Source organism: Bos grunniens, chromosome 2 (genome assembly GCF_055505025.1).
Source record: "Bos grunniens cultivar Pamir isolate PY7600 chromosome 2, Bosgru_T2T1.0, whole genome shotgun sequence".
Lineage (NCBI taxonomy): Eukaryota > Metazoa > Chordata > Mammalia > Artiodactyla > Bovidae > Bos > Bos grunniens.
This window is the reverse complement of record NC_141166.1, coordinates 29,454,534-29,482,267: the sequence shown is the minus strand read 5'-3', so window position 1 is coordinate 29,482,267 and position 27,734 is coordinate 29,454,534. Positions and strand designations below refer to the sequence as shown.

Genomic DNA, 27,734 nt, shown 5'->3' with positions numbered 1-27,734 from the left:
GAGTGGGGAGAGGGTGAGGGTGGAAGGAAAGATAAAACACTCATCTGTCACAGCGCAGAAGTAGCCAGTTGGAAGGGGTACACTGTTCTCCGTTAGTCTTGGATGTGGGCAGCATGAGGGGTCTCAGGCCAGATCCCACGTGTCCAGGTCAGAGCAGAATGGATGCTCTCCATCACCCTACCTCCTTGTCACATGGCCTTGGGCCCCCAAGCTTGAAGACAGTGTCTGTCCAGGCTGTAACCTTCCTGGGATAAAGCTCTGCTCCTAGTCTCTTAAGGCCTCTGTAAAAGGAAAGATAACGTGAAGAAATCGGGGAGGGCTATAAGCCTGATCTGGAGGTAGGGCTGGCTTGAGTTAGTTCCTGGACCAGCAAAGGAAGGACTCCCCAAGCACACCGGAAGCCTGCAGTTTTTCCACACGGCCACTGGAGGGCACTTCAACCTTGAAATAGCAGTTGTCCGCCTCGAGTCTTTGGAGAGCCCAGATTCAACAAACGTTTTAAAATTATCACAATAATGATAGCTCTCCTGGTTGAATATCCAATGAGGGCCTCAACGCCTTAAACATACAGCATCTCGTTTAATATTCACTACGATTATGTTCAATTAGCTATTTAGTAAAAATCGAGGCTTAAAGGAGCCAAAGAATTTACCTAACCCCCCCTGCTGCTGCTGCTGCTAAATCGCTTCAGTCGTGTCGGACTCTGTGCGACCCCACAGACGGCAGCCCACCAGACTCCCCCATCCCTGGGATTCTCCAGGCAAGAACACTGGAGTGGGTTGCCATTTCCTTCTCCAGTGCATGAAAGTGAAAAGTGAAAGTGAAGTCGCTCAGTCGTGTCCGACTCCTAGCGACCCCATGGACTGCAGCAGACCAGGCTCCTCCGTCCATGGGATTTGCCCCTAGCTAAATGCAATTTGGGAATAAGAACTTGAACCCAAGCCCTTGGACACCCATCATAAACAATGAATATACATGAAGCTGAAAAGGAGACTGGACAGAAGCAGAGAGTCTGCCACACAAATATTGTCACTGAACAATTTACACATACATGAAGTTGGAAGATGGCTTACAGATACTTTGTACATTTTACGTGGTATTGTTCCTTTTTTTCCACTGGAAATGATGTTATTGAATAAATGAAGTATTTCACAATTTATGATGTCTTAACTTGGAGAAGGCAATGGCACCCCACTCCAGTACTCTTGCCTGGAAAATCCCATGGACAGAGGAGCCTGGTGGGCTGTAGTCCATGGGGTCAGGACTGAGCGACTTCACTTTCACTTTTCACATTCATGCATTGGAGAAGGAAATGGCAACCCACTCCAGTGTTCTTGCCTGGAGAATCCCAGGGACAGCAGAGCCTGGTGGGCTGCCGTCTATGGGGTCGCACACAGTCAGACACGACTGAAGCGACTTAGCAGCAGCAGCAACTTGGAGGAAATGAAGTCATTGTAATACAAGGCAGTTAAAGATAGTTTCATCAAACACTTAAACAGCACTTACCATTCACTGGGAATTGTTCTAACCACCTTGTGTCAGGTAACTCATAGCCACTCTGTGAGGAATGCACTATTATGATCCCCATTTACAGATGAGGAAATGGAGACCTAGAGAGGGAAGCAACCTGCCCAGGGCCACATGGCTGGTTTCACCCAGACCTGGGACCAGCGGCCCAGGCAGTCTCCGGAATGAATTTGGGAAACCAGGCTGGAGCTGGCCCTTGAGAGAAGAGAGGGTAAGAGTTTCCTAGGAAGTGCGCTGTGGAGGGGAGGGTGTTTCAGGAGGAGGGAATTAGCACCAAGCGAAAGCTCCGACTAGCTGGGGAAACAGGCGGTCAGCAGTCAGGATCGTCTCAGGCCTGGGCTTAGGAGGCCAGATGGCTAGGCTTGCACAGCCAGAGCTCCCTGGGGCCTCCTAAGGCTGGGGAAAAGAAGAGGGGTGCAGCAGGAGTGCCTGGGATGGGGCCAGAACGGGGGTGCTCCGATGCAGGGACGAGCCGAGCCGCCCTTCCCCCACCCCACCCCTCTCCAGGGACTAACAGTTTGGGAAGTGCGGCGTGTGCTCAGGAAACGGTCGGATTGGATTACAGGGAAGATTAAAGGAGCTAAATCGGGCTTGGGGCTGGGGGAGATGTCAGAGAAGGGAGCTGCAAAGGGCCAGCGGCTGGACGATCGGGGTGGGGGCAGGGATCCCACATCGGGCCGGAAGCCCTCTTGACCCCAGTAAGGCTGGAATGTGGGATCACCAAGCCAGGGCCTTCCCATTTTGATGGAGCTGGGGGAGGGGAGGGGCAGAGACCCGGAGAACCCGGGAGGGAGTTGGCGGGCTGAGTCCCTGGAGGATGTGGACGCAGACCTAGAGGTCGAGGAGGCGGGGAGAGAAAGAGGAGTGACCTGGAGGGGAGGGGAGGCGAGCTGAGACCAAAGATGGGGCCAGAGATCGGGGGCGGGGTGGGGGGCGAGGGAGGATCAGAGGGCGGGGGTGGGGGAGACAACTGGGGGGCGGGGGGAGGTAGAGGGGGCGGGGGGGGCGAGGTAGAGGGGGCGGGGGGGGGGCGGGGGCGGAGACCGCCTGAACTGAGAGGGCTTCTAGCGATTCCAGCTTGTCCGGCTGGCAAGTAGGGGGCACAGGTTGCCTGTCCAGAGTCGGTAGGGAACCCGTTGCACTCCACAGAGAAGCAGCTGGAACTGGGCCCCCGGAGCGCCCTCCTGCCGTCCTCGCTCCCACCTTTTCCATCCCCTACCCCAGCCTGAGTGGCAGCACCGGCTGCGGCCCCTCCTAGCCCCCAGGGCAGGTGGTCAGTGGTCTATTCTGGTACCCAGGGTGGCTGGGGAGCCAGAAGAAAGGCGGAGGGGGTGAGGTGGGGGTGGGGGAGGGTGTGCTGGCCCTTCTTCTTTTCGAGGCTGGATGGGGAGGGGGCAATGGGGAGGGCTCTTTGGGACAGTAGGGGAGGTAGATTTCTGACCACTGCCGGCTGGGGAGAAAAAAAATTATAGTGCTGTTTTCAACAAATTGTATCTCTCAGGACCTTTAAAATTGGGAAGCAGAATGTATGCCCGGCCTGAGAGCCGGGACAATGGAATCCCCAGCAGCTGACAGTGGACCCCAGAGTTTCTTTAGAACTTGGAGGACACAGGACCAAGCCCAGCCCCCAGTCCCAGTCTTCCAGGCAGCCTCTCAGAGAGAACTGTGGGTGCTGTTGTCCCAAACCTCCTCCCAGGCCAGCGGGGGGCAGTCTGGGGCCAGGGTGCACTCAGGGGAGCCTCTCCAGCCTTGGGGGGAGCCCCAGTGCCTGATCGGCCTCAGGGTGGCACAGGGCAGAGTGGTCCCTATATTTCCCAGATAGAAAATCTTTAGTGCTCCACCCCAGTTCCTGTGAGATGAAACCCAGAGTCTGCTGCTCTTTCCAAGCCCAGCCCCATATCTGAGGGCGGTGGGGTTGGGGAGAGAAGCAGGGCCGAATGTCGAGAGAGACTTGTCCACTGGACAAGGGACTTTTCAGTGGAGATCCCCAGCTAGGGCCAAGTTAAAAGGGGAAGGACCTAGAGCTGAGCCTGCCAACGCGGTTTATGGCAAGGCCTTACTGACCACACAGAGAAATGAACTGGGTTTCTAGGAACCATGGGCTAAGATTTGAACCTTAGTTCAAATCCAGACTTTGTTTTTACTTCCTGTATAACCTTAGGGAACTAATCTAACCTCTTTGAGCATAATGTCTATAACTGAAAAATGAGGTTAATAGTTACTTCCCAGTGTCATGAAGATTGGAGATAGTAATTTTTACATAGCAGGTATACAGAATACCATGCCAAATATACAGTTCAGTTCAGTTCAGTCACTCAGTCGTGTCCGACTCTTTGTGACCCCATGGACTGCAGCACGCCAGGCTTCCCTGTCCATCACCAACTTCCGGAGCTTACTCAAACTCATGTCCACCGAGTCGGTGATGCCATTTAACCATCTCATCCTCTGTCATCCCTTTCTCCTCCCACCTTCAATCTTTCCCAGGATCAGGGTCTTTTCCAGTGAGTCAGGTCTTCGCCTCAGGTGGCCAAAGTATAGGAGTTTCAGCTTCAGCATCAGTCCTTCCAATGAATATTCAGGACTGATTTCCTTTAAGATTGACTGGTTGGATCTCCTTGCAGTCCAAGGGACTCTCAAGAGTCTTTCAACACCACAGTACAAAAGCATCAATTCTTCCGCGCTCAGCTTTCTTTATAGTCCAACTCTCATATCCATACATGACTACTGGAAAAACCATACCTTTGACTAAACAGACTTTTGTTGGTAAAGTAATGTCTCTGCTTTTTAATATGCTGTCTAGGTTGGTCATAGCTTTTCTTCCGAAGAGCAAGTGTCTTAATTTCATGGCTGCAGTCACCATCTATAGTGATTTTGGAGTGCCCCCAAATAAAGTCTCTCACTGTTTCCATTATTTCCCCATCGATTTGCCATGAAGTGATGGTACCGGATGCCATGATCTTAGTTTTCTGAATGTTGAGCTTTAGCCAACTTTTTCATTCTCCTCTTTCACTTTCATCAAGAGGCTCTTTAGTTCTTCTTCACTTTCTGCCATAAGGGTGGTGTCATCTGCATATCTGAGGTTATTGATATTTCTCCCAGCAATCTTGATTTCAGCTTGTGCTTCATTCAGCTGGAATAATTCATGATGTCCTCTGTAATAAGTTAAATAAGCAGGGTGACAATATACAGCCTTGACGTACTCCTTTCCCGATTGGAACCAGTCTGTTAGTCCATGTCCAGTTCAAACTGTTGCTTCTTGACCTGCATACAGATATCTCAAGGGGCAGGTCGGGTGGTCTGATATTCCCATCTCTTTAAGAATTTTCTGTAGTTTGTTATGATCCATACAGTCAAAGACTTTTGCATAGTCAATAAAGCAGAAGTAGATGTTTTTCTGGAACTCTCGTGCTTTTTCAATGATCCAGTGGATGTCAACAATTTGATCTCTGGTTCCTCTGCCTTTTCTAAATTCAGCTTGAAATCTGGAAGTTCACGGTTCACATACTCTTGAAGCCTGGCTTGGAGAATTTTGAGCATTACTTGGCTAGTGTGTGAGATGAGTGCAATTGTGTGGTAGTTTGAGCAATCTTTGGCATTCCCTTTCTTTGGGATTGGGATGAAAACTGACCTTTTCCAGTCCTCTGGCTGCTGCTGAGTTTTCCAAATTTGCTGGAATACCGAGTGCAGCATTTTCACAGCATCATCTTTCAGGATTTGAAATAGTTCAACTGGAATTCCATCACCTCCAGTAACTTTGTTCACAGTGATGCTTCCTAAGGCCCACTGGACTTCATATTCCAGGATGTCTGGCTCTAGGTGAGTGATTACACCATCGTCGTTATCTGGGTCATGACGATCTTTTTTGTATAGTTCTTCTGTGTATTCTTGCTACCTCTTCTTAATATCTTCTGCTTCTGTTAGGTCCCTACCATTTCTGTCCTTTATTGTGCCCATCTTTGCATAAAATGTTCCCTTGGTATCTCTAATTTTCTTGAAGAGATCTCTAGTCTTTCGCATTCTATTGTTTTCCTCTATTTCTTTGCATTGACCACTGAGGAAGGCTTTCTTATCTCTCCATGCTATTCTTTGGAACTCTGCATTCAAATGGATATATCTTTCCTTTTCTCCTTTGCCTTTAGCTTCTCTTCTTTTCACGTCTATTTGTAAGGTCTCCTCAGACAACCATTTTGCCTTTTTGCATTTCTTTTTCTTGAAAATGGTCTTGATCACTGCCTCCTGTACAATGTCACGAACCTCCATCCATAGTTCTTCAGGCACTCTGTCTATCAGATCTAATCCCTTGAATCTATTTGTCACTTCCATTGTATAATTGTAAGGGACTTGAGTTAGGTCATACCTGAATGGTCTAGTGGTTTTCCCTACTTTCTTCAACTTAAGTCTGAATTTGGCAATAAGGAGTTCATGATCTGAGCCACAGTCAGCTCCCAGTCTTGTTTTTACTGACTGTATAGATAGAGCTTCTCCATCTTTGGCTGCAAAGAATATAATCAATCTAATTTCGGTATTAACCATCTGGTGATGTCCATGTGTAGAGTCTTCTCTTGTGTTGTTGGAAGAGGGTGTTTGCTATGATCAGTGTGTTCTCTTGGCAAAACTCTGTTAGCCTTTGACATGCTTCGTTTTGTACTCCAAGGCCAAATTTGCCTGTTACTCCAGGTATCTCTTGACTTCCTACTTTTGTGTTCCAGTCCCCTATGATAAAAAGATATCTTTTTTGGCTGTTAGTTCTAGAAGATCTTGTAGGTCTTCATAGAACCGTTCAGCTTCAGCTTCTTCAGCATTACAGGTCAGGGCATAGACTTGGATTACTGTGATATTGAATGGTTTGCCTTGGAAACAAACAGAGATCATTCTTTCGTTTTTGACATCGCATCCAAGTACTGCATTTCAGACTCTTTTGTTGACTATGATGGCTACTCCATTTTTTCTAAGGGATTCTTGCCCATAGTAGTAGATATAATGGTCATCTGAGTTAAATTCACCCATTCCAGTCCATTTTAGTTCACTGATTTCTAAAATGTCGATGTTCACTCTTGCCATCTCCTGTTTGACCACTTCTAATTTGCCCTGATTCATGGACCTAACATTCCAGGTTCCTGTGCAATATTGTTCTTTACAGCGTTGATTTTACTTCCATTACCAGTCACATCCACAACTGGGTGTTGTTTTTGCTTTGATTCTGTCTCTTCATTCCTTCTGGAGTTAGTTCTCCACTGATCTCCAGTAGCATATTGGGCACCTACTGACCTGGGGACTTCATCTTTCAGTGTCCTATCTTTTTGCCTTTTCATACTGCTCATGGGGTTCTCAAGGCAAGAATACTGAAGTGGTTTGCCATTCCCTCCTCCAGTGGACCACATTTTGTCAGAACTCTCCACCTGACCCGTCCATCTTGGGTGGGCCTATATGGCATGGCTCATAGTTTCATTGAGTTAGACAAGGCTGTGGTCCATGTAATCAGTTTGATTAGTTTTCTGTGATTGTTTTCATTCTCTTGGCCCTCTGATGGGTAAGGATAAGCTTATGGAAACTTCCTGATGGGAGAGACTGACTGAGGGGGAAACTGGGCCTTGTTATGATGAGTGGGGCAATGTTCAGTTCAGTTCAGTCACTCAGTTGTGTCTGACTCTTTGTGATCCCATGACTGCAGCACGCCAGGCTTCCCTGTCCATCACCAACTCCTGGAGCTTACTCAAACTCACATCCATCGAGTCAGTGATGCCATCCAACCATCTCACCCTCTGTCATCCTCTTCTCCTCCTGCCTTCGATCTTTCCCAGCATCAAGGTCTTTTCCAATGAGTCAGTTCTTCGCATCAAGTGGCCAAAATATTGGAACTTCAGCTTCAGCATCAGTCCTTCCAATGAATATTCAGGACTGATTTCCTTTAGGATTGATTGGTTGGATCTCCTTGTAGTCCAAGGGACTCTCAAGAGTCTTCTCCAACACCACAGTTGAGTAAATCTTTAATCCATTTTCTGTTGATGGGCGGGGCTGTGTTCCCTCCCTGGTTTTTGACCTGAGGCCAAACTATGGTGGAGGTAATGAAGATAATGGCAACCTCCTTCAAAAGGTCCCATGCATGGGCTGCTGCACTGAGTGCCCCCGACCCTGTAGCAGGCCACTGCCCACCCACGCCTCTGCCAGAGACTCCTGGGCACTCGCAGGCAAGTCTGGATCAGTCTCTTTTGGGGTCACTGCTCCTTTCTCCTGGGTCCTGGTGCACACAAAGAGTCTGTTTTGTTTGTGCCCTCAAAGAGTCTGTTTCCTCAGTCCTGTGTAAGTTCTGGTGGCTCTATGGTGGCGTTAATGGAGACCTCTTCCAAGAGAGCTTATGCCATACCCAGGTCTGTTGCACCCAGAGACCCTCTCTCTGCGGCAGGCCACTGCTGACCCAAATCTCTGCAGGAGACACTCAAACACAGGTCTGGCTCAGTCTCTGTGGGGTCTCTGGGTTCTGGTGTGCACAAGGTTTGTTTGAGCCCTCCACATGCGGGTATGGGTTTTGATTCTAAAAGCAATTTCGCCCCTCCTACCATCTTCCTGGGGCTTCTCCTTTGCCTTTGGACATGGGGTATCTTTGTTTGGTGGTATCCAACATTCTCCTGTCAACAGTTGTTCAGCAGCGAGTTGTGATTTTGGAGTTCTCTCAGGAGAAGATGTGCGCACGTCCTTCTACTCCATTATATTCTTCTGACGTATACAGTAGGTGCTCAATAAGTGGTGTGTGCTCAGTTGTTCAGTCTTGTTTGACTCTTTGGAACCCTATGGACTGTAGCCCACCAGGCTCCTCTGTCCATGGAGTTTTCCAGGGAAGAATATTGGAGCAGGTTGCCCTTTTCTCCTCTAGGAAATCTTCCTGACCCAGGGATCGAACCCGAGTCTTCTGCATTGATAGGTGGATTCTTTACCACTGAACCACATGGAAAGCCCTCAGTAAGTGGTACCTCTGCTATTATCAGAGGCAGCATAGCCTGTGATAGAGAGCTTTGGAGTTAGGCAGTCTTGGCTATGAATCTTGGCCTCTACCTGCTGTCCTAAAGCAAGAACTCAAGCCAGACTGGACCTCCAGGAATCAATTTCCTGTCGGTCCAAACAGGATAAAATATTAGTAATGGCTGGCACTTACTTCACACTCACTGTGTGCTAGGCTGAGTGCTAAGTGCTTTACAGTCCATTTCTCATTCAGTCTTCCCCAAACCCTATGCTATTATAATCATTTTACAGATGAGGAAACTGAGGCTCAGAGGGGTGAAGCAACTCACCCAAGAGTGGTAGATCCAATCTGAACCCAGGCAGTGGCCCAGGAGCTGCTCCCCAAATTCCTCCCTTTGTCCCATACCCCTGCAAAGTCGAATGGAACTTGGGCCATTGGCTGGCTGTCTGGACAGGTGTGAGAAGAGTTCTGTCTGGGGCTATAAAAACACTGAAGGTTCAAGAATGGGTATCTTCTGGGACTTCTCTGGTGGTCCAGTGGTTAAGGCTCTGCATTTCCACTCAAGAGGCTCAGGTTTGATGCCTGGGCAGGGAACTAATCCTGCGTGCCTCGTGCAGTGCACCCCTCCCCCAATTAATTAGTTAATTTTTTTTAATGGCCATTTTCTGGAACCCAAGACTCACTTTCATTGTGTATTTGGAAAATTTGAAGAATAAGCATCTGACCCAGCAGTAAAAACAGCTCAGGATGCTGTAATGGGCTGTGGTCTGGAGTGGCAGAGAAGACCGTGGGGTCTGAGTGGACCCCAAGCTGACTGTGACTCAGCTGGCTGGAGGAAGAGGAGGATGATCCTATAAGGCTATAGATAGCAACTGTGCATAGTGGCCCCGTGAGGTCATTGCCAGCCTGCTCAGGCTCTGTTTAAAGCACTCCACAGCCTCAGAGGGATGTAGGAAACCTGGAAAGCGCCCAGGACGGCAGGGATATGACCAAACTGGAGGGGTTGAAACCAAAAACAGCCTATGAAGAAAGATAAAAGGAATGGGGATAAATCAGGCAGAAGAGAGGGGTGAGTGATGGCACTAAGAATGGCAGGAGAATCCTGGGGAAGAAGGGAAGCTCTATTTCTCTATCTGGGTTAAGGTCTAAGAAAGAAGGAACTTACATTTCAGCAGACAGGTTAGAGTTAGGCCCTGAGTGACTCTCTAGAGTGTGAGTCCATAGGTAGGCAGAGAAACCCATGAAATCTCCTTTCACAGAGGTTGGAGCAGGGCTGGGTGCCACCCTACACCAAGCTCAGCTGCTCCCAACTCACCCTGACACCTTCCCACCCCAGTTCTCACACCCCTGCCCCTCCTCCACCCTGATAAACCCTGGTCTGATCAAGGACAGTTTTCTCTTATTCTCCTTGGGTTTCAGCTGAGGGGACGGTGCATATTTGTGTTGGAAAGAGAGGGCTCCCCTGCCTCTTCAGGAAATGGCTCAGGACTGAGGGGACTTGGAGAATTCAGGGGTATTCCCCCAGATGGCTGGGAACTGTGGGGAGGTGGCTGGATGTGGTGGGGGCAGCAGTGTACCAGGACAGCTGAGACGCCAGGAACCCATGAGGAGGTGGGGGCTGTGTCTGTTCTGTGGGGCAGGAACAGGTGCTCACACAGTGAGGACGGAGCCAACAGAGACAGGGGAGGCAGGAGGAACCTGCGGGGAGGGAGAATGTGTCTCTACGGAGGAGGCTGAGTCCATTTCTGCTGGCAGGTGTAGCTGCCTCTCATCAACACACGGTGGGGTTGGGTGTGTTCTAGGTATGCGCCAGTGTTTGGATTTGGCTTGATAGGAGTCTGTCTGAGCAAAAAGGCTTCAGATGAGGCAGCCCAGGGAGGCACCTTTTCATAAGAAAGGGCCTCTCTCCCTCCTCTTTTGGGGGTCAGAATAGGGAGGGACGTCCAGGATATTTCATTTTTAAGCAAGGAGACACTGCAACCCAGAGAGGAGATGCAACCAGTCCAAGGTCACACAGCTTATCTGGGGCTGGCCAAGACTCTGGCCTCCTAAACTCCCAGCCATATGCTGCTCCCAGGGCACCAGGGTGCCTTCTTGGGGACCTTCCCTTCATGCTAGCAAAGCTCCCTCCTCTTGCTTCAAACTGACTTCCGTCTCCATCCTCCTCACCTCAAACCTCTTACTGATTCAAATAACACCTGAAAGCTACCAGATGCTCAGAGTCCACAAAGCACTTTCACCTCCATTTACTAGCTCCTCCCTTTGAGGTTCAGCCTCCCTGTCCCCACTGCCTCCTCCCCAGCCTGCAAGGCAGCCTATAAGGAGGAGGTGAGATCAGCCTCAGACTTCTCCTACTTTGGCAGAAAACCCGCAGCACTCCATGTCTGTAAAAGGAGCGTGGGTCAGGAGGGGGTTGGAGCCAGCCTGTGAAGCCTCCCCAGAGAAGGAGCTAGGTCAGGGGTGTGGGGTTGACGAGGAGGAGATGTGGGAGGAATTTATAAGAGCTGGGGTGGGGGTGCCATGAAGGAGGGGTCCCAAGAGAGGGTCTAGGGTCAGAAGGTGGAGAGAGGTGGGAGAGGGAGGCCTGGAGGTCTTAAACCAGTGAGATGCAGAGGGTGGTGGATGAGAGGGGTGATTGCTGGCTGTGGGGCCAGGGGGCCAGTGCAGGGGGGAGGCCGGGGTGGCGGGGGATGAGTCTCAGGGATAATCCTGACGCCACCGTTCCAGCTGGGCCCCCCAACCCAACCTCCCCCGCGGTGATATCAGGAAGAAACAATTGCCTCTGGACATTCCTTCCCTTTTACAGTCACTCTAGCTCCTCAGCCGCCTGTGGAGGTTAAGCAGCCCTACAGCTGAGAGGAAGATGGGGGGGCAGCGTGGAAGGGACTGTTGAGGGCCGGGTCTCTGGGAGCACTGAGGCGGGGATGACTCTGCCAGGGACCACTCAGTGTCCCACCCCCTGGGCCCAGAGACTCAGGATGTCCGAAGCTGAGGGGGCTCTGGAGATGACCCGGCCCAATCCCCTTTCACACCTGGACATGTGAGACTAGGCAGGAAATGGGACTTGCCCAGGGGGCACAGATGGTTAGTTGGTGAACCTCCATGATAAGCATCCATATCTTAGCCTCTGGCTGACTGCCCCACCTCCAGACCCCCTTGCTTGGGTCTCCCACCTCCCCACCAAGTGCTGAAGCTCAGGCAAGAGCCAGGGTCCCAGAATCCACACCTGCCATACTGTCCCCAAGCTCTGACACGGTGGCTGTCTCCTGACCCAACCCAGCTTGGAATAGAAGCACCAAGATGCTGGGAAATAGAAAGAGGAGGGTGGGCCCTGGACAAAGGGACACAGGCAACCCTGGAGGTGGGGGTCAGCTGGTGGAGAGGGGGTGCACGGTGGGGAGGCACCAGCACTGTCTTGCGTCTGGGATCCTGGAGTAGACCGGGGCTGGGGGATGCTCCCAGACAGGGCAAGGTGGAAAAGTCACTTCTGGTTGTCTCCTTTTTGACCTCTTTCATTTTTTCCCTCAATTCAGATGCCCTGTGGTGGCCAAGTCGGTATCCCCATCCTGGTGATTCATCCATATCAGCTGCCTGCCCCCTATCCATGCCATCCATGGGGCCTGGGAGGTCCTATGGTACCAGGGCCCTTGTCTTCTAGGGCACCCTCCATGAGGTTCAGAGATCTACCCAGGCATCCACAAGCCCTCCAGTCACTGAGTTTAGAGGAAGGCAGGGAAAAGCTTGGCAGTGTCACCCAACAAAAAAGAGGCTGTGTGAGGTGAGCCCAAAGGAGAGGTGAGTGAGCTAAGGTTAGCAAGATGGGCCAGTCTGGTGGGGCTTTGGAGGCTAGGATGAATTTGGGTTTTGCTGGTCCATTAGTTTAGGGAAGGGAGAGAATTGGGAATGGTGAAATAGGCAAAGTCTCCAAAAGATGTGAGCACTACCCCGAAATATTTGAAGTTGGATCTCTGAAAGGGATTTCTTTTCACTCTGTTTGGTTCCCAGGGCAGAGTAATAGGTATAGCAGAGACATCTCCTGGGTTCAAATATAAGGAAATGTTTCAAACAGCAGGGCTGTCTGTTGTCCCATGACCAAGGCATGTTATTTACCCAATACTCTTTGTGGAGTGGAGTGGGCACCCTGGAGACACTGTGTCCCCAGGCAGTAGAGGGATTCAAAGTGGAGCAGTGCTTGCTTGAGTCACAGTAGAAACAATTTAAACCTTAACTGAGAAGTGGGTGTGTGGGACTGGTTGACCTCATGACCTATGAAGTTACTTCCAACCTTAAGTTTCCAAGACTCTCCAAGGTTAGAGTAATGTGGGAAGATTTCAAGCAAACATCAGGACTGACTTCCTTCTTTAACTGATTCAACAAAATATATTGGTAATGTGCATTGTATTAAATACAAGGGGACTGTACCATGAACACACATTTATAAATTGTCCCCCTTTTCTGGCAAATGATGAATGAAAAGGTCTGTCTTGGTGGACCTTCCCATTTCCAATATCACTTAGCTCCAGTGAGAGATATGACCATAAAATAATGTGATACCTTACCAAAAGAATAAAATGCCTTACCAAACTTTATATATTCAGAAGTTTGTCCTGGGACTTCCCTGGTGGTCCAGTAGTTAAGAATCCACCTTGTAATAAAGGGGACATGGGTTTGACTCCTGGTCAGGGAACTAAGATCCCACATGCCAAGGAGCAACTAAGCCTGTGTACCACGACAGAAGAGCCCATGCACCACAGCTAGAGAAAGATCTCTCATGATGTAATGAATATCCGATGTACTGCAACTAAGACTTGACACAGCCAAATAAGTAAATATTTTTTAAAAGTTTTGTTCCAAGGATGTTCATAGCAGCATTGTTTATAATAGCAAAAGATTGGAAATGTTTATCAATAAAAAATTGGCCAAATATGGTAAATACGAATACAAATGTGAAATACAAATGAGGATATTAAGAAGAATGATTAAGAAGAATGACTCAAAATCTCCCAATAAAGAAAAGAGTAAGACAAGATGGCTTCCTTATTGAATTCTACCAAACATTTCAGAATTAACACCAACCCTTCTCAAAATCTTCTAAAAATTTGAAAAGGAAGTATTTCTTAACACATCCTATGAGGCCAGCATTAGTCTGATACCACAGCCAGACAAAGACATACAAGAAAACAAAGCTACAGATGTATATTCCTTATAAATATTAATGTTAAACTTCTCAACAAAATGCTAGCAAACCAAAATTCAACAGCATATTAAAAGCATTATACACATGTTAACATGGGACTTTTTTCTGGAATGCAGGGATGGTTAAATACATGAAAACCAATCAGTATAATATATCACATTAACAGAATAAAGGGAAAAGCCCTCATTATCAACTTCATCTATAATAGCATCAAAAAGAATAAAATACCTAGAAATAAACATAACTAGGGAAGAGTACTGTTGCCTGGAAAATCTCATGGATGGAGGAGCCTGGTGGGCTGCAGTCCATGGGGTCGAGAAGAGTCGGACATGACTGAAGTGACTTAAGAGTAAGGCTTGTACATTGAAAGCTACAAAACATTTCTGAAATGAAGACACAAAAATTGAAAGATATCCAGTATTTATTGATTGGAAGACTTAATATTGTTAAGCTTTCAATACTACCCAAAGTGATCTGCAGATTCAGTGCAACCCCTATAAAAATCCCACCAAAAATTTTTTTAAGAAATAGAAAAATTCATTCCATTTAAAATTCAAAATGGAATCTCAATGGACCCCTCATAGCCAAAACATCTTGAAAAAAACAACAAAGTTGGAGGAGTCACACTTCCTGATTTCAAAACTTATTACAAAGCTATAGTAATCAAGGCAGTATGGTACTGGTGTGAGTACAGATACCTAGGTCAATGGACCATAACAGAGAGCCCAGAGGAAAAAAAAAACTTCAAATATATGGCTAAATTGTTTTCAATAAGAGGAAAAGGACAGTCTTGTCAACAAATGGTGCTGGGGAAATTATCTATCATATAATACTCATATATTAATATGAAAAAGAATGAAGTTGGACCCTTATACTGTGTATGAAAATTAATTCATAATGGATCAAAGACTTAAAACTGTAAAGCTCTCAGAAGAAAACACAGGGGATAACATTCTTCACATTGATTTGGCAATGATTTCTTGGATATGACACCCAAAGCATAGGCAATAAAAGAATCCATAGATAAACTGGACTTTATCAAAATTAAAAACTTTTGTGCATCAAAGGATACTATCAAGAGAGTGAAAAAGCAACCCACAGAATGATACCTTCTGCATTTTATGCTAAGTGCATTACCCATCCAGATAAATTGTCATTATTTTTAGCATGTCTAGTTCTAAGAAGTCCCAAGGGGAGTCTAAACTCTTCCTTCAGTGGTGCTGCCTGGTTAGGAACATGCTTTGGAATGCTCCTCTTTCACCTGCCTTCCAAGCCTCCAAGTGTTGTTTTGCTGCCCTCCATGGTAGCAAATCCTTAGGGGTGGAACCAAATTTTGGAAACAGCTCCAAGTGGTTCAGAGCCAAGTCTGGTAGATGTTGATTTTGACTAGAGAATACATGGTATAATTTATTTATTTGCTTTCTGTCTCATTTCACTAAGGAACTGAGGCCTCAGGCTGGTCCAAAGGGCAATTTCCTTATGTGGTCTGGAGACTGTTCACAGACAGGAGTCCCAAAAGTGTTCTGGCCTCTTTAGTGTTGTGGAAATGGGCGCATAGTCTCCTTACAGCATATTAGCCAGGGTTGTTTTGATTACAAATGGCAGTAGCCAATACCAAGTCTCTTCAGTTTAAAAAAAAAAAGAAAAGTTTATTGGCCCCAAACCCAGGAAGGATACTGGGGGAGCTCACAAAATGGAGAACTGAAGAACCAGGGTCCCGGGAGATGGAATTTAGGACTTCCAGCCTCACATTCTCCTTTTCTCTGGGTGTCTCTGCTGCTCCCGGCATGCTGACCTTTTTTTCCCTATGCCAGAAAGACCTCCCCAGTGGGTAGGAAACATGGTTGCCAGGCTCCAGTTTAGTAATCCCAGTTCCATGTATAAATTCCAAGGTGGGTCTCTGATTGGCCCTGGTCAGGTCCAGGCCTGCCCCTTGAGCCAACTGCTGCAGTCAGAGGGATTCAGTTATAAGAGTGGCTGGGAGCTGACTCACCTGTCCACTCATGGACAGGTGTGTCTCATGGACATGTGTGTTTGTGTGCACGCAGCGTATGTTAACAAAATAAGGGGATGGGAAAGAAATCTTTCAGGCTACTTTGAACAAGGACAGTGCTGCCTGTCCAAAGGGACATGCAAAGGAGTCACATGGTCTCCCCAAAATTCTCCAGGAGCCTACAATCTAGTTTGGGAGACGAGACACAAAAATAACCAGAACACAACAGCTTGCACTGACTCGAAGGCTGGATAAGAATATCTGGAACTCCCCACCCACCTCATAAGCTTGTCTCTTGGATAAAAATTAGAAACTGAATGTGAAAGGGCTTTGCAAAGACAGCAGCAACAAAGCTCTTTGCAGTTAACCTGGCACATTCACACATACCCTGGGGACAAAGCATGGGCTCTGGAGTCAGACTGCCTCAGCTTCCTGAGCTGCAACATGGGAAGGGTACTAGCTCTTACCTCACAGGGGTGTCAAGAGAATTGGGGATCACGGGTGGGAAGTGCTTAGCAGAGTGACACACGGTGGGTGCTCAGAATACACAAGGTAGTAATTGTTACTTGAGCCTCTTCAAACCCATAGTCGGTAGACACCGCCAGGGTGACCATTCATACATTATAGTGACGACACAGAGAAGGGAAGGACTTGCCTGCTTGTAATTACATCTTCAGGTGATGGCAGAGCTAAGATAAGACCAGACCTCTATTTCCAAACTTTGCATTCCTAAAGGGTCAGGCCTAAGAGAGACCTGAATAGTGCCAGGTGGAGCTTTGGAGAAACAGCCAATATTCATGGAGAAGCGGAAATGTCCTTAGGGGTCAGCCAGTGCCTTGTACTAAGGAGGAGACCTTAGTACAAGGGATGGACAAGCCCTATTCAGGGCTTCTCTGCTGGGGGCTTGGAGCATGAAGGGGGTGGGAAGTGATTGGGGCTCATCGCCTCAAGCCTTCCTCCACCATCTGATACCCATGTCTCCTCAGGTACCCGACCCCCACCCCCCCAGAGCTCCTCTCCTGTGTGCTTGTTTCCCGGACTGATGCATTCTCCTCTATAAATACCAGCTCTGGTATTTGGGGTTGGCAGCTGTTGCTGCCAGGGAGATGGCTGGGTTGACATGAGGCTCCTGACAAAACACAAACCCCTGGGGGTGGGGGTGGTGTGAGGAAGGGGGATGAATCAGAGAGGGGGTGGGGGTGGGCTCACAGGGACAGAAGCCCAGAGAAGTTGGCAGTGTGGGGGTGAGAGGACACAGTTATAATTGTTATAATTGGAAACTGAGAGCCTACCAGGCCCTTTCTGGAAATCACCCTGTTGTTTGTAAACTTGAGGCTGCACCCTCACTGGTAGGGGTGGGGTGGAAAAGGACCTTCATGAATCCAGAGGGAAACTGAGGCTGGGAGCTGGAACTCAGATGCTAGTGGACATACCTGAGGAGGTGGGCTCTGGTGGGGATGGCTGCCTATCCCAGGGAGGCCTTCCCATCCTCCCTGCCTGTCAGAGACGCTCCTCCACTAGGCCTGGCTGGGGCATTCCTGGTCTTTGTCTGAGCCCTCCTAAATGTTTGCCACTTTCGGAGAATCTTTAGGGGAAAAAAAAAGGGTGATTTGCAGACTGTCTTGGAAATAGGCCTTGTCTCTTCAGGAAATGACCCAAAGTATCTCTTTGGAGCCAAAAGAAGCCCCTCAAACTAAATAGAAGCCTCTCCCCAGCTCTCTCCGCTGATCACCCCAGGACCAGGGAGGCAAGGACTGAAAGGGGGCTGGCCGGGGGCTCCAGACATGTTTGCGCCCGGGTGAAGCGGCTGGCAGGCCTGCCCACCTTCTGCCCTCCTAGGTCCGCCAGCCTCTCCCACACCCCGCAGGGGCCCCCACCCACCCGCCCGCTGAGGGGCTCAGTCCTCCTGCGGGGGAGCTGGCCTCCCCGCCCCCACGCCAGGGGCCGCCCTTTCCTGGCAGGACAGCGGGATCCTGCAGCTGTCAGGGGAGGGGCGGCGGGGGCTGATGTCAGGAGGGATACAAATAGTGCGGACGGCCGGGGGCCCTGTCTCCCCTCTCCACATCCACTCTCCGGCCGGCCGCCCGCCGCCTCCTTCTCCGCGCCGCCCAGCCTCGCCCGCGCCGCCACTATGAGCCAGGCCTACTCGTCCAGCCAGCGGGTGTCGTCCTACCGCCGCACCTTCGGCGGGGCCCCCAGCTTCCCGCTCGGCTCCCCGCTGAGCTCGCCGGTGTTCCCGCGCGCGGGCTTCGGCACCAAGGGCTCCTCGAGCTCGGTGACGTCCCGCGTGTACCAGGTGTCGCGCACGTCGGGCGGGGCCGGGGGCCTGGGGGCGCTGCGGGCCAGCCGGCTGGGTTCGACCCGCGTGCCCTCCTCCTATGGCGCGGGCGAGCTGCTGGACTTCTCGCTGGCCGATGCCGTGAACCAGGAGTTCCTGACCACGCGCACCAACGAGAAGGTGGAGCTGCAGGAGCTCAATGATCGCTTCGCCAACTACATCGAGAAGGTGCGCTTCCTGGAGCAGCAGAACGCGGCGCTTGCTGCGGAGGTGAACCGGCTCAAGGGCCGGGAGCCGACACGCGTGGCCGAGATCTACGAGGAGGAGCTGCGCGAGCTGCGGCGCCAGGTGGAGGTGCTCACCAACCAGCGCGCCCGCGTCGACGTCGAGCGGGACAACCTGCTGGACGACCTGCAGCGGCTCAAGGCCAAGTGAGCACCCGCAAGCGCCCTCAGAACCCTCTCCCTCTCCAGGGGCCGGGCACGGGAGGCTAGGCCTGGGGCTGGGTCCAGTGGTCAGTACCCCATCGTACCCAGGGTGAGGATGGTCTAGCTGTGTCTCCGGGGGAGGGGGAAGAGACGCCATGCCTCTCCCTGTGCTCTCAGGCTGCAGACGAGGCTACGGTCCCAATTTTCTTGGGGACATCGTGGAGTGGAAATGGGCGACCTTGGGAGACCAGGTGCTTCTTACAAAGCATCTTAAGATGCTAGGGGTTTGTTTCTGGGTTCAGGTGGGCACATGGAAGGAGAAAGGAGGCCCATAGGCAGTGGGAGGGAGAGGACAGGTTGGTAGGAGACAAGGAAATCTGGGGCCAGCAGTAGCTCTCAGTTCTTCTGTGATGAAGCCCTGTGGTTGGGGGTAGAGAGGGGATCTTGACCCCTGGGCCAGACTTAAGCTTTATAGGGAGGATGGATAAGCTGGAGGAAAGGAGAGAGTGAGTTGGGGGGGCGGGGGGAGAGGGGGAGACGCAGCCCTCAGACAGATTGGAACACTGATTGTGGCTCCACCAGGCTCCCTGTGCTTCAGGCAGCAAGAATAGAGCAAATACTGGTGGGTCCTGCTTTTCTGTCCAAGTGATCACTGTTCTACCACCCAGGTCACAAACGTTAAATGAGCACCTACATGGGCCAGGCTGGGGCTGGGGCCTGGGAACCCAGAGGTGGATAAAATAAGAACCGGGAGGTGGACAAAATAAGACGCAGTTCTTAATCCCAGGGAGGTCACAAACTAGCAAGGACATGGACTTTCAGGGTGTGGCTCCAGGGCAGAGATTGGGCCACTTCCTGTCCCCTCCCTGTGTGGGCGGGCCCTCCTCACTCTATTCTGAGCCCACTCCCTGGGCAGCCCCCAGTCAGTCTTCTCCCCAGCCTGTTTCATCCTCACCATCTGTCTGTCCTTCTGCCTGTGTCTGCCAGGCTGCAAGAGGAAATTCAACTGAAAGAAGAAGCGGAGAACAATTTGGCTGCCTTCCGAGCCGTGAGTCCTCTTGGGTCTCCCAGCTGCCTTACCCCTTCTGTCCCCTCTGTGTCACGCCTGGTCTCCCTCTGCAATGCCCGGGTGATCAGTGTCCCTCTCCCTCTCACTTGACCTTTCCCAGGACGTGGATGCAGCCACTCTAGCTCGAATTGACCTGGAGCGCAGGATTGAATCTCTCAACGAGGAAATCGCGTTCCTTAAGAAAGTTCACGAAGAGGTACTATGCCTTGGTGAAAGCGGCTGGAGCGGATGGTGGTGGTGCTGGACTCGGGGAGTGGGGTTGTGAGGGTACGTGTTGGGGCTGGTTGGGGACTGAAGCCTAGCCATACCCTGCAGGAGATCCGCGAGCTACAGGCCCAGCTTCAGGAACAGCAGGTCCAGGTGGAGATGGACATGTCGAAACCAGACCTCACAGCTGCCCTCAGGGACATCCGTGCTCAGTATGAGACCATCGCGGCCAAGAATATCTCGGAAGCCGAGGAATGGTACAAGTCAAAGGTGAGACTCTGGCAGCCCCTCTGTCCCCTCAATCCCAGTTTGGAGGTATTTCCTATGGCTCCATCTCTGGGGAGGAGGGTGAGCCCAGGGTCTCCATGCTTCTTTGCCCACCCCTTCCTGTATCCTGCATCCTCCCTATCATCTCAGGGACCCTCTCTCTTTGCCCATAGGTGTCTGACCTGACCCAGGCAGCCAACAAGAACAATGACGCTCTGCGCCAGGCCAAGCAGGAGATGATGGAGTACCGCCACCAGATCCAGTCCTACACCTGTGAGATCGACGCCCTCAAGGGCACCGTGAGTCCCTGCCCACCTTGCCTGGCCCAGCCCTTCCCATCTGCAGCTTACGCTCTGTGACCTCAGGCGCATCACACACCCTCTCTGGGCCTCTGTCTCCTCATATCTACCACAGGGGTAGAAACAGACAGGTGGACTCCCAGGGGGGCTCTCAGGAATCGTGGGACTCCTGCGTGGAGGCAGGAAGGGTGGACAGCCATGTTCCCTTGTATCAGCTGTATTCTCTGATATTCCACATAAGGCTTCGTTTGAGTTCCGAGTTCCCTGGCTCAGAGGACTTTGACAAGTCCTCGGCTTGGCTATCTGGGGTACCTCCCAGCCCGGAGACTGTGCCTCTGTCCATCCTGGGCCCCCCGTGTCCCCTCGACCACCAGCACAGCCCGTCCTTGACCTGGGCACCCCCTCCTGCAGAACGACTCACTGATGAGGCAGATGAGGGAGCTAGAGGACCGCTTTGCTAGTGAGGCCAGCGGCTACCAGGACAACATTGCCCGCCTGGAAGAGGAGATCCGACACCTCAAGGATGAGATGGCCCGCCACCTGCGCGAGTACCAGGACCTGCTCAATGTCAAGATGGCCTTGGACGTGGAGATTGCCACCTACCGGAAGCTGCTGGAGGGCGAGGAGAGCCGGTGAGGGGCCAGGCAGAGGCTGGCCGTGGGCTCCTGGAGGGGGGTGCATTGAGGGCCCCTTCCTGCCCTGAAGCGGGGCTCAGGATCACCATCACAAGATCTAGAAGCAATATTATACAAGAGGCCACCACTGCGCTGATTACAGAGAATTAACCAAAGCCACCTGGGTAAAAAGTGATTTAATTAATAGCTTTTATAAAAAGAGAAATATAAGTATTCCCATATCCACCTTCAGAATTAAGAACCAGCAGCATAAAACCATATTCAGCAACTAGTAATAAAACATTACTGCCAGTCAAGGGAGAGATGGAAGCAGAGCTGGGAGTGATGAGGAAGGAAAGGGAGGGGGCAGATAGAGATGAATAGAGACAGATGGAGCTGGGACATGATAGGCTAAGAGAGAAGGTGCAGAGATTCATGCTCAGAGGCTGCACACACATGCATGTGTACACACACACGTGCTCACAGGAAAAGATGCAATGACGTGCTCAGAACAAATCACCTTTAGACACAAAAACACCATGCAACCAGAAAGGGACACAAGGGAACCTTCTTCGTTGATGGAAATGTTCTATATCTTGATTTGGACTGGTGGTTACATGGATGTAGACACTGATCAAAACTCACTGGATTGCACTCTAAAGATCTGTGCATTTCACTATATAAACTTAACATCAATTCAAAACAGATCATGTACTCAACAAAATGATGCCCACTGATGCTCACAAAAATGATAAAATCTGAAGTTTACAAAAATCAGCTGACATATTTAGATACAGATTTATAGAGAGGAAGATTTCAGATACTGTAGAATAATATCCTCATATAATGACCCCTTCAGGTAGCTAAGGTCACACTGCATTTTCCCAGCTCTAGGCATAAAGGGCGGGTGGCAGTTCCTGGAACTTGCCTTCCTGTGAGTGGGCCAGAGATTCCCAGACTGACTGGAGGGTGGGCACATGCAGTGGATGTCATCCACAGCTCCTGTTGATACACCCTGCAATGCCAAGGGCAAGAAAGAAATCTGGGTACGGTGGAGGGTGCAGTGGGGGTCCTGGTGTCATACCAGCAGGTCAGAGAAGGACTGGGGTGATCCTTCCAGAAGGGACAGTTCCTGGGACAGCTCGAGTGGGCCTTTGGCCCCATGCCCCAAGCAGTGTTGAAGTCAGTGGGACTGGGACAGCTGAGGATGGTGTTTACAGAGGATCAGGGCAAGTTTTGAGGGGTGGTGACGAGAGAGATGGAGGGTCCTAACCCTTTGGGGGCCTGGTCTCTCTCCTTTTAGGATCAACCTCCCTATCCAGACCTTCTCTGCCCTCAACTTCCGAGGTGAGTGCGTGTTGGCAAGTGGAGGCTGGAGTGGCAGAGGGTAGGAGGCCAGCATGGGCACTGCCCAAGGCCAGCCAGGAAGGGAGGATACACCATAGGGACAGGGATGGGGTCTGGGGAACAGAAAGGGGGCTGCAACGGGAGAATGGGGACATTTAGGTAGAGGCATCTTCTGACAAAGGGAGCTTTTTATTTTATTTTTTTAAATTTCACGGTGTTGTATTGTATGACCATGTCCCCTGCATCTTCTGGGAATATTAAGTGGCCAACAGTTTCTTTTTCCTAATATACCCAAACTCTGAGGAAGTACCAGGGTATCCTTGGGGACCTGGCGGCAGAAGCATCTAGAACCCTATGCCTGAGCTACAAGGCACCCACCACTTATTGTCTGTTTGACAAGTTGCCAAGCACCCCCCACTGCCCTCCAGCTGCTTATTGAGCATTTCCAGCTTTCTGGAGCAAGATGTTGGGTGCTTGCTTTAAAAAATGAAGCCAAACCTTAGCAAAGCCAAACAATTAAAAGAACGAACTCCTAGGGCATTCTGCCATTCTGACATTAGTAATATGCAGATCGAGTGGCTTTCCAACCCCAGAGAGCAGAAAAACACGCTCTAATGATACATTAGGAAAGTAAGTTGGAGTCCTTGGCAGCTTCGCCTTTCCTAGATCAAATCTTTTATATATTCAATGTTCATTTCCATCAGAAAAAAATACATGCTGTGCTCCACCGAGTTGCAATGTTCATCACAGGCTGGCTGACTGCTAAGGAGATTTATGAACACCAAACTCATAACACCAAGGACCTAAATTTGACCCTTCCAATAAAACTCAGAATGGCTCTTTTCGGTTAGCAGTTTATGCAGATATCAAGTGTGAGCCTTGCATTTAAAATCACTTAATGCTTTTTCAAGTCAATAGTTCTGGGCCATGACAGGGCAAGTACTGCTGTTAACGTTCATTTCACAGTGGGGAAACTGAGGCATGGAGGAACAAGTGACTGGCCATCCGCGCAATAAATCAGTGACTGATTCCTGTCCATCTCTCTTTCATTAAGACATCAAGTTGTTCATCCGGAGATAAAGGGGGCTGGGTACCATGAGATCCTTCAAAAGAGTGCCTTGGTTCTGGGCTCTAGGGTCCTAACTGTCAGGGTACCCTGCAGGGATTCCTGCAGGGATCTCTTGGGGACCAAGGGTGGAGGGGGAGTGAGGAGGGGTGTCGGTGGAGGGGGGACTGCTGGGTGGCCTGGGGCCTAGGTGATCCCTCACCCTCTTGAACCTGCCAACACCTGGAGCACACCCCTTGGCTCCTTGTCTTATCTCAGCCCTGGGACAGCCCCTTGGGTCTGCAGAGCCACCTACTGGGTGCTGGGCACAAGGACAGGTGAAGATGTTTTGCTGAAAAAGTAACAGGCCCATATTGAGGGGGTGGGCATCTTCCGGGCTTTGCCCAGTGAGACCAGGGAAGGACTCCCAGCCACAGGAACAGCCCAGGCCTGGCCTTGGTCAGGCTGAGTGTGTGGATGAATCTGTTACAGAAACAAGCCCCGAGCAGAGGGGTTCTGAGGTCCATACCAAGAAGACGGTGATGATCAAGACCATTGAGACCCGGGACGGGGAGGTGAGTGGTCTGCCTGGTCCCCTTACCCCTGAGGTGGGGGGGCCTGTGGGGTGTGTCTGGGGGGGCTGTCAGCCAGGTGTCTTCTACCAGCCGTGCTGCTGGTTCTGCCTGGGGGCAGAGGGGTCTGCCACTCTGGGGAGGAGGTGTCCCGGGGTCATGACTCCATTCTCTGGCCAGCCCTGGGTTAGACTGGGTTTCTCTTCCTCTCCAGGTCGTCAGTGAGGCCACACAACAGCAGCATGAGGTGCTCTAAAGCCAGAGGCTTCTCTGCTGCCAGAGACCGTGCTCACCTCTGTCCTCACTGCCTCCTAAAGCCAGCCTCCCTCCATCCCAGGGCACCACCCCCAGCCACAGTGCTCCCCTCACAGCCTCAGACCCCTGCTCACTGCGACCACCCTTCCTGGTCCCCACAGGGGACATGGCCCAACCCTCCCAGGCACAGGGAACCCCTGCCGTGTGAGGTCTGGATTTTGAAGTGAGGGGGCCTGGCCCTGGGCCGCCCTTGGAGTGTGCTAGACAGGGCCAGGCTGGAGCCAAGACATGGCAGTGACCCTACCCTTCCCACCTCCGTGACCTCAGGCTCTAGCATATGGCTTTGGAGGGGACTCCAGAGTAGGATGTAGGAACCCCTCAGGGTCAGGTCAAGCCCTGTGGACCTCCCCACTGCCCCCTCCCCGGCCTGAGTCAGAAAGGCAGCATCCTCAGCAAGCCAGGCAGGTAACTGGGGACATAGCCCCCCCGTGGTTACTGGGGGGCTTGAGACTGACCCCATGGTCCCTTACTTTCCCAAGGTGGGCTTACAAAGCAGGGGCTGCAAGAGAGAACCCCCGAAGGTGCCAGATGTGGGAGCAGGAGATGCAGAAAGAGAGAGGGTGGGCGAGATGCTGGAGCGAAGAGGAGAGAGGAGAGAGCGGTCTCAGGCAGGTGGTAGGGGGGCCCACCTCCCCGTGCCTGCCCCTTCCCCGCTGCAGGGGCTCTGAACAGAAACAATAAAAAGATAAGCACAAGCCTAGCACGGCCCCTGCTGTTTTGACTGCCAGGTCTTCTCTGAGAGAGCCCTGTCACACTATGTCTTTTTTTTTTTTTTTTAATATTTTTTGGCCACATAACACAGCATGTGAGATCTTAGTTCCCCGACCAGGGATCAAACCTGTGCCCTTGCAAGGGAAGCATGGAGTCCTAACCACTGGACCACCAGGAAATTCCTTGTATCACCTCTTGAGGTGAACTGTGTGCTGCCCTCCTGACCAGCCAGACTGTCCCCCAGGGCCTGCCACCCCGTCTATTCCCAGAGCTTTGCAGCCTGGCTGTATGTGTGTAGCATATGGGGGAGGGGGCTTTTGCTGGGGACTCACACATACCTCTTGTTACGCCCCATTACCAGGACTGCCCCCACACACTGCTCTGAAGTAGGGCTCCTGTGGTCCTTGCCTAAGGTAGCTTACACCCTCTTCCCACTAAACCTGGATCTTCGAAGCTCCAAGGCCAAGTCAGGAAAAATAACCTTGTTAAGAAAAATAGAAAGCTCTATCTCATCCTTGGAGAAGAAGACTCACTGCTCTAAAAAAGATGTCAAGTCATCCTATGTTAGCTTATAATTTCAGTGTAATACAATCTTAATTAAAATGACAAAGGGAAATTTTGGGAGTATTTGGAAAGATAGGAGGGAATGTAGGACATATGGAAAAAAAAATCATAAAACATTAACACAGATATCTTAAAGGTTTCCGTGGGGAAACCTTAATTATTCAGTACTGGGCATGGTAGCCATGGACAGGGGCAGCAGTGAAATCTGTCTTTTCACTCCTTTCAAAAAATAAATTCCAGGTGGATCAGAGATTTAGGAAGCTTGATGGATCCATGTAGGTCTCTGTCTTCCAACCACCCCTCAGATTTAAGAGGTTACCCTTTAGAAGCGGGAAGAGGGTAGAGATCACAAACATGATAAATTCGGACAGTTTGTAAGGGAAATAAATCCAACAGAGCTTTAGTCCTAAAGTCCTTAGTATGCTGTTCCTAACTGGCTTTTTCCAGAAGCTTCCAAAAGCCTTTCTGGTGTCTCTTTCTCCCCCTTCTTGGATGCAGCCCTGGCTCATGAGTTGCCAGCCCCCCCACCCCCACCCTGTAACTTGTGTAGTCCCTCCCTCCAGGGCTCCAGGAAGGACCCCCTTCTTCAAGGTATGCTATCCTTCATCTTGCCCTGGGAGCATCTGGGGCTAAACCCCATGTCCCCCACCCTCCCTTCCTTTCCCTGCAATCCTCCAACAGAGTGAACCCTGCAGGCCCCAGAACACCCCCCCACAATCAACCCGTGGTGGACCCCCAACAGAAATGAGCAGGAGCATTTCCTGTGCACACTGGGATAGAGGGGGGCAGCGCCTTCTTATCCTGAGCCTATGAGGGGCCCTGGAATCTGAGCTCCTCTCTGTGTGAGAGAGACTCCTGGGTGAGGTGGGCCCACGTGGGCATGGTGGTGTTCGTGTATCTGTGAGTAACCTCCGGAGGCTCTCAGCTTGCTCTTCCCCCTGAATGAGTTCTGAGCACTCATCTACCCCACAAAGGGTAAAGGGACATGAGGTCAGAGAAAGGCTTAGGGGCTTCCTTACCTTCCCAAAAAAGGCTTAGGTGCAGACTGGTCACTAGAAGGAGAAAGTGGAGGACTCTTTAAGACTGGCAGACCCAGATCTCAAAGGCCCCCAGGCCATGACTTGCCCCCCAGAAAGTCCCACATCTTGACCAGCTGTCCTAAGGCTACGCTTGAGTGTCTCTGGGGTCTAAGAACACACTGCCTCTTAGGGGGCCCCTTCTTGCTGGGACAGCTCTGAAGGTCAGAAAGTCCTTCCTTCTCACACACATTTGTCCCTGTGATGGCTACCCATCTGTCCTCAGAGAAGGGAGGAGGCCCAGGGGAAAGCATGGTCTGAGTCAAGCCTTCCTGGACTGGAGCTTCTGGTTCTAAGCCCTGTGCTTTGTCTCCTTGGGGGTTGGACCGTGACCTAGAAATCTGGGGCAGAGGAGATGCATGTGGCCTGATCCCAGAGAATGGACAAAAATAAACTGAAAAAGATCTGGGTCTCTGGTGGTCATACATATACACCCAGATCTTCAGTCTGCACCCACACACACTGTATGTATCCCTGTCCCCTCCATGGCTAAACCTCTCCCTACTCTTTGGGAACTGGCATCTGAACACTGAGAAATAAGATGGTTCAGAGGGCTGACCAGCTTCCCACCATGGGAGCAGCTCCAGACCAACTCAGACCCTACCTGAGCAGGTGGAGTGGGAAGGATTGTGGAGGCAAATATGTCTATAAGCCAAGAACTGACGTCTCAGCAGGCCCTTTCCTATCCTGTCTGTCCACTCTGGCTATCCCGCCACCCCTGCGCCTGGAGACAAAGCATTCCACTCACTCACCACTTCTCTCGCTCCTCCTCTGACCACCAGCCTGCCCAGGACTCATATGCAAATCATTGACCTTTGATTCAACACCTAAAATGTCAGCTAACCAAGGGCAAGGTTTTCATTCATTTTATTCACTACTCTTGGTGCCTGGAAGAGGGCTTTGTCCATAGAAGGTGCCCATCAAATATTTAAATACTTGTTGAATGAATACCCGCTGGGCACTTTTATTTACTTTTCTCTAAATTAAATATTTACCAGAAAGGTTGACGGTCCCCACTTCATTCACTGATTCATCAAACAGTGAGCTTTTGCCATGTGCCAGGCACATGGTGCCTCATTATGACTTGGAGGAATCTCCCGCGGCCCAGAGAGATGGGTGAACTGCCAAGGTCACACAGTGTATCATTGGCAGAGGAGGACGGGGGCCCCTGCTCCTTGGCCTCCAGAGAGCAGATTTCTTTCCATGACACCACAGGCTTGTGATTGCAAAGCAGGGCAGACTGGCAGCACACACCAGCTGGGCGCCA

The 27,734-nt window shown here is 50.8% G+C and overlaps 1 protein-coding gene across 1 annotated transcript; it reads left to right on the top strand.

The window, feature by feature from the left end:
* Positions 1 to 17,723: 17,723 nt before the first annotated feature.
* DES (desmin) lies at positions 17,724 to 24,816 on the top strand. The gene is made up of 9 exons (XM_086338512.1): positions 17,724 to 18,384; positions 19,369 to 19,429; positions 19,551 to 19,646; positions 19,766 to 19,927; positions 20,098 to 20,223; positions 20,635 to 20,855; positions 22,141 to 22,184; positions 23,722 to 23,804; positions 24,016 to 24,816. Exons 1-9 carry the CDS (start codon positions 17,807 to 17,809, stop codon positions 24,055 to 24,057), a joined length of 1,413 nt encoding a protein of 470 aa, XP_086194638.1. The 5' UTR covers positions 17,724 to 17,806; the 3' UTR covers positions 24,058 to 24,816.
* Positions 24,817 to 27,734: the final 2,918 nt, after the last annotated feature.

Excerpts from the sequence above, each read along its gene's own strand:
- DES (XM_086338512.1), top strand. The coding sequence starts at position 17,807 with ATGAGCCAGGCCTACTCGTCCAGCCAGCGGGTGTCGTCCTACCGCCGC. Across the intron at positions 19,430-19,550 it reads ATTTGGCTGCCTTCCGAGCC|GACGTGGATGCAGCCACTCT; the intron begins GTGAGTCCTCTT and ends GACCTTTCCCAG. Across the intron at positions 20,224-20,634 it reads TCGACGCCCTCAAGGGCACC|AACGACTCACTGATGAGGCA; the intron begins GTGAGTCCCTGC and ends CCCCTCCTGCAG.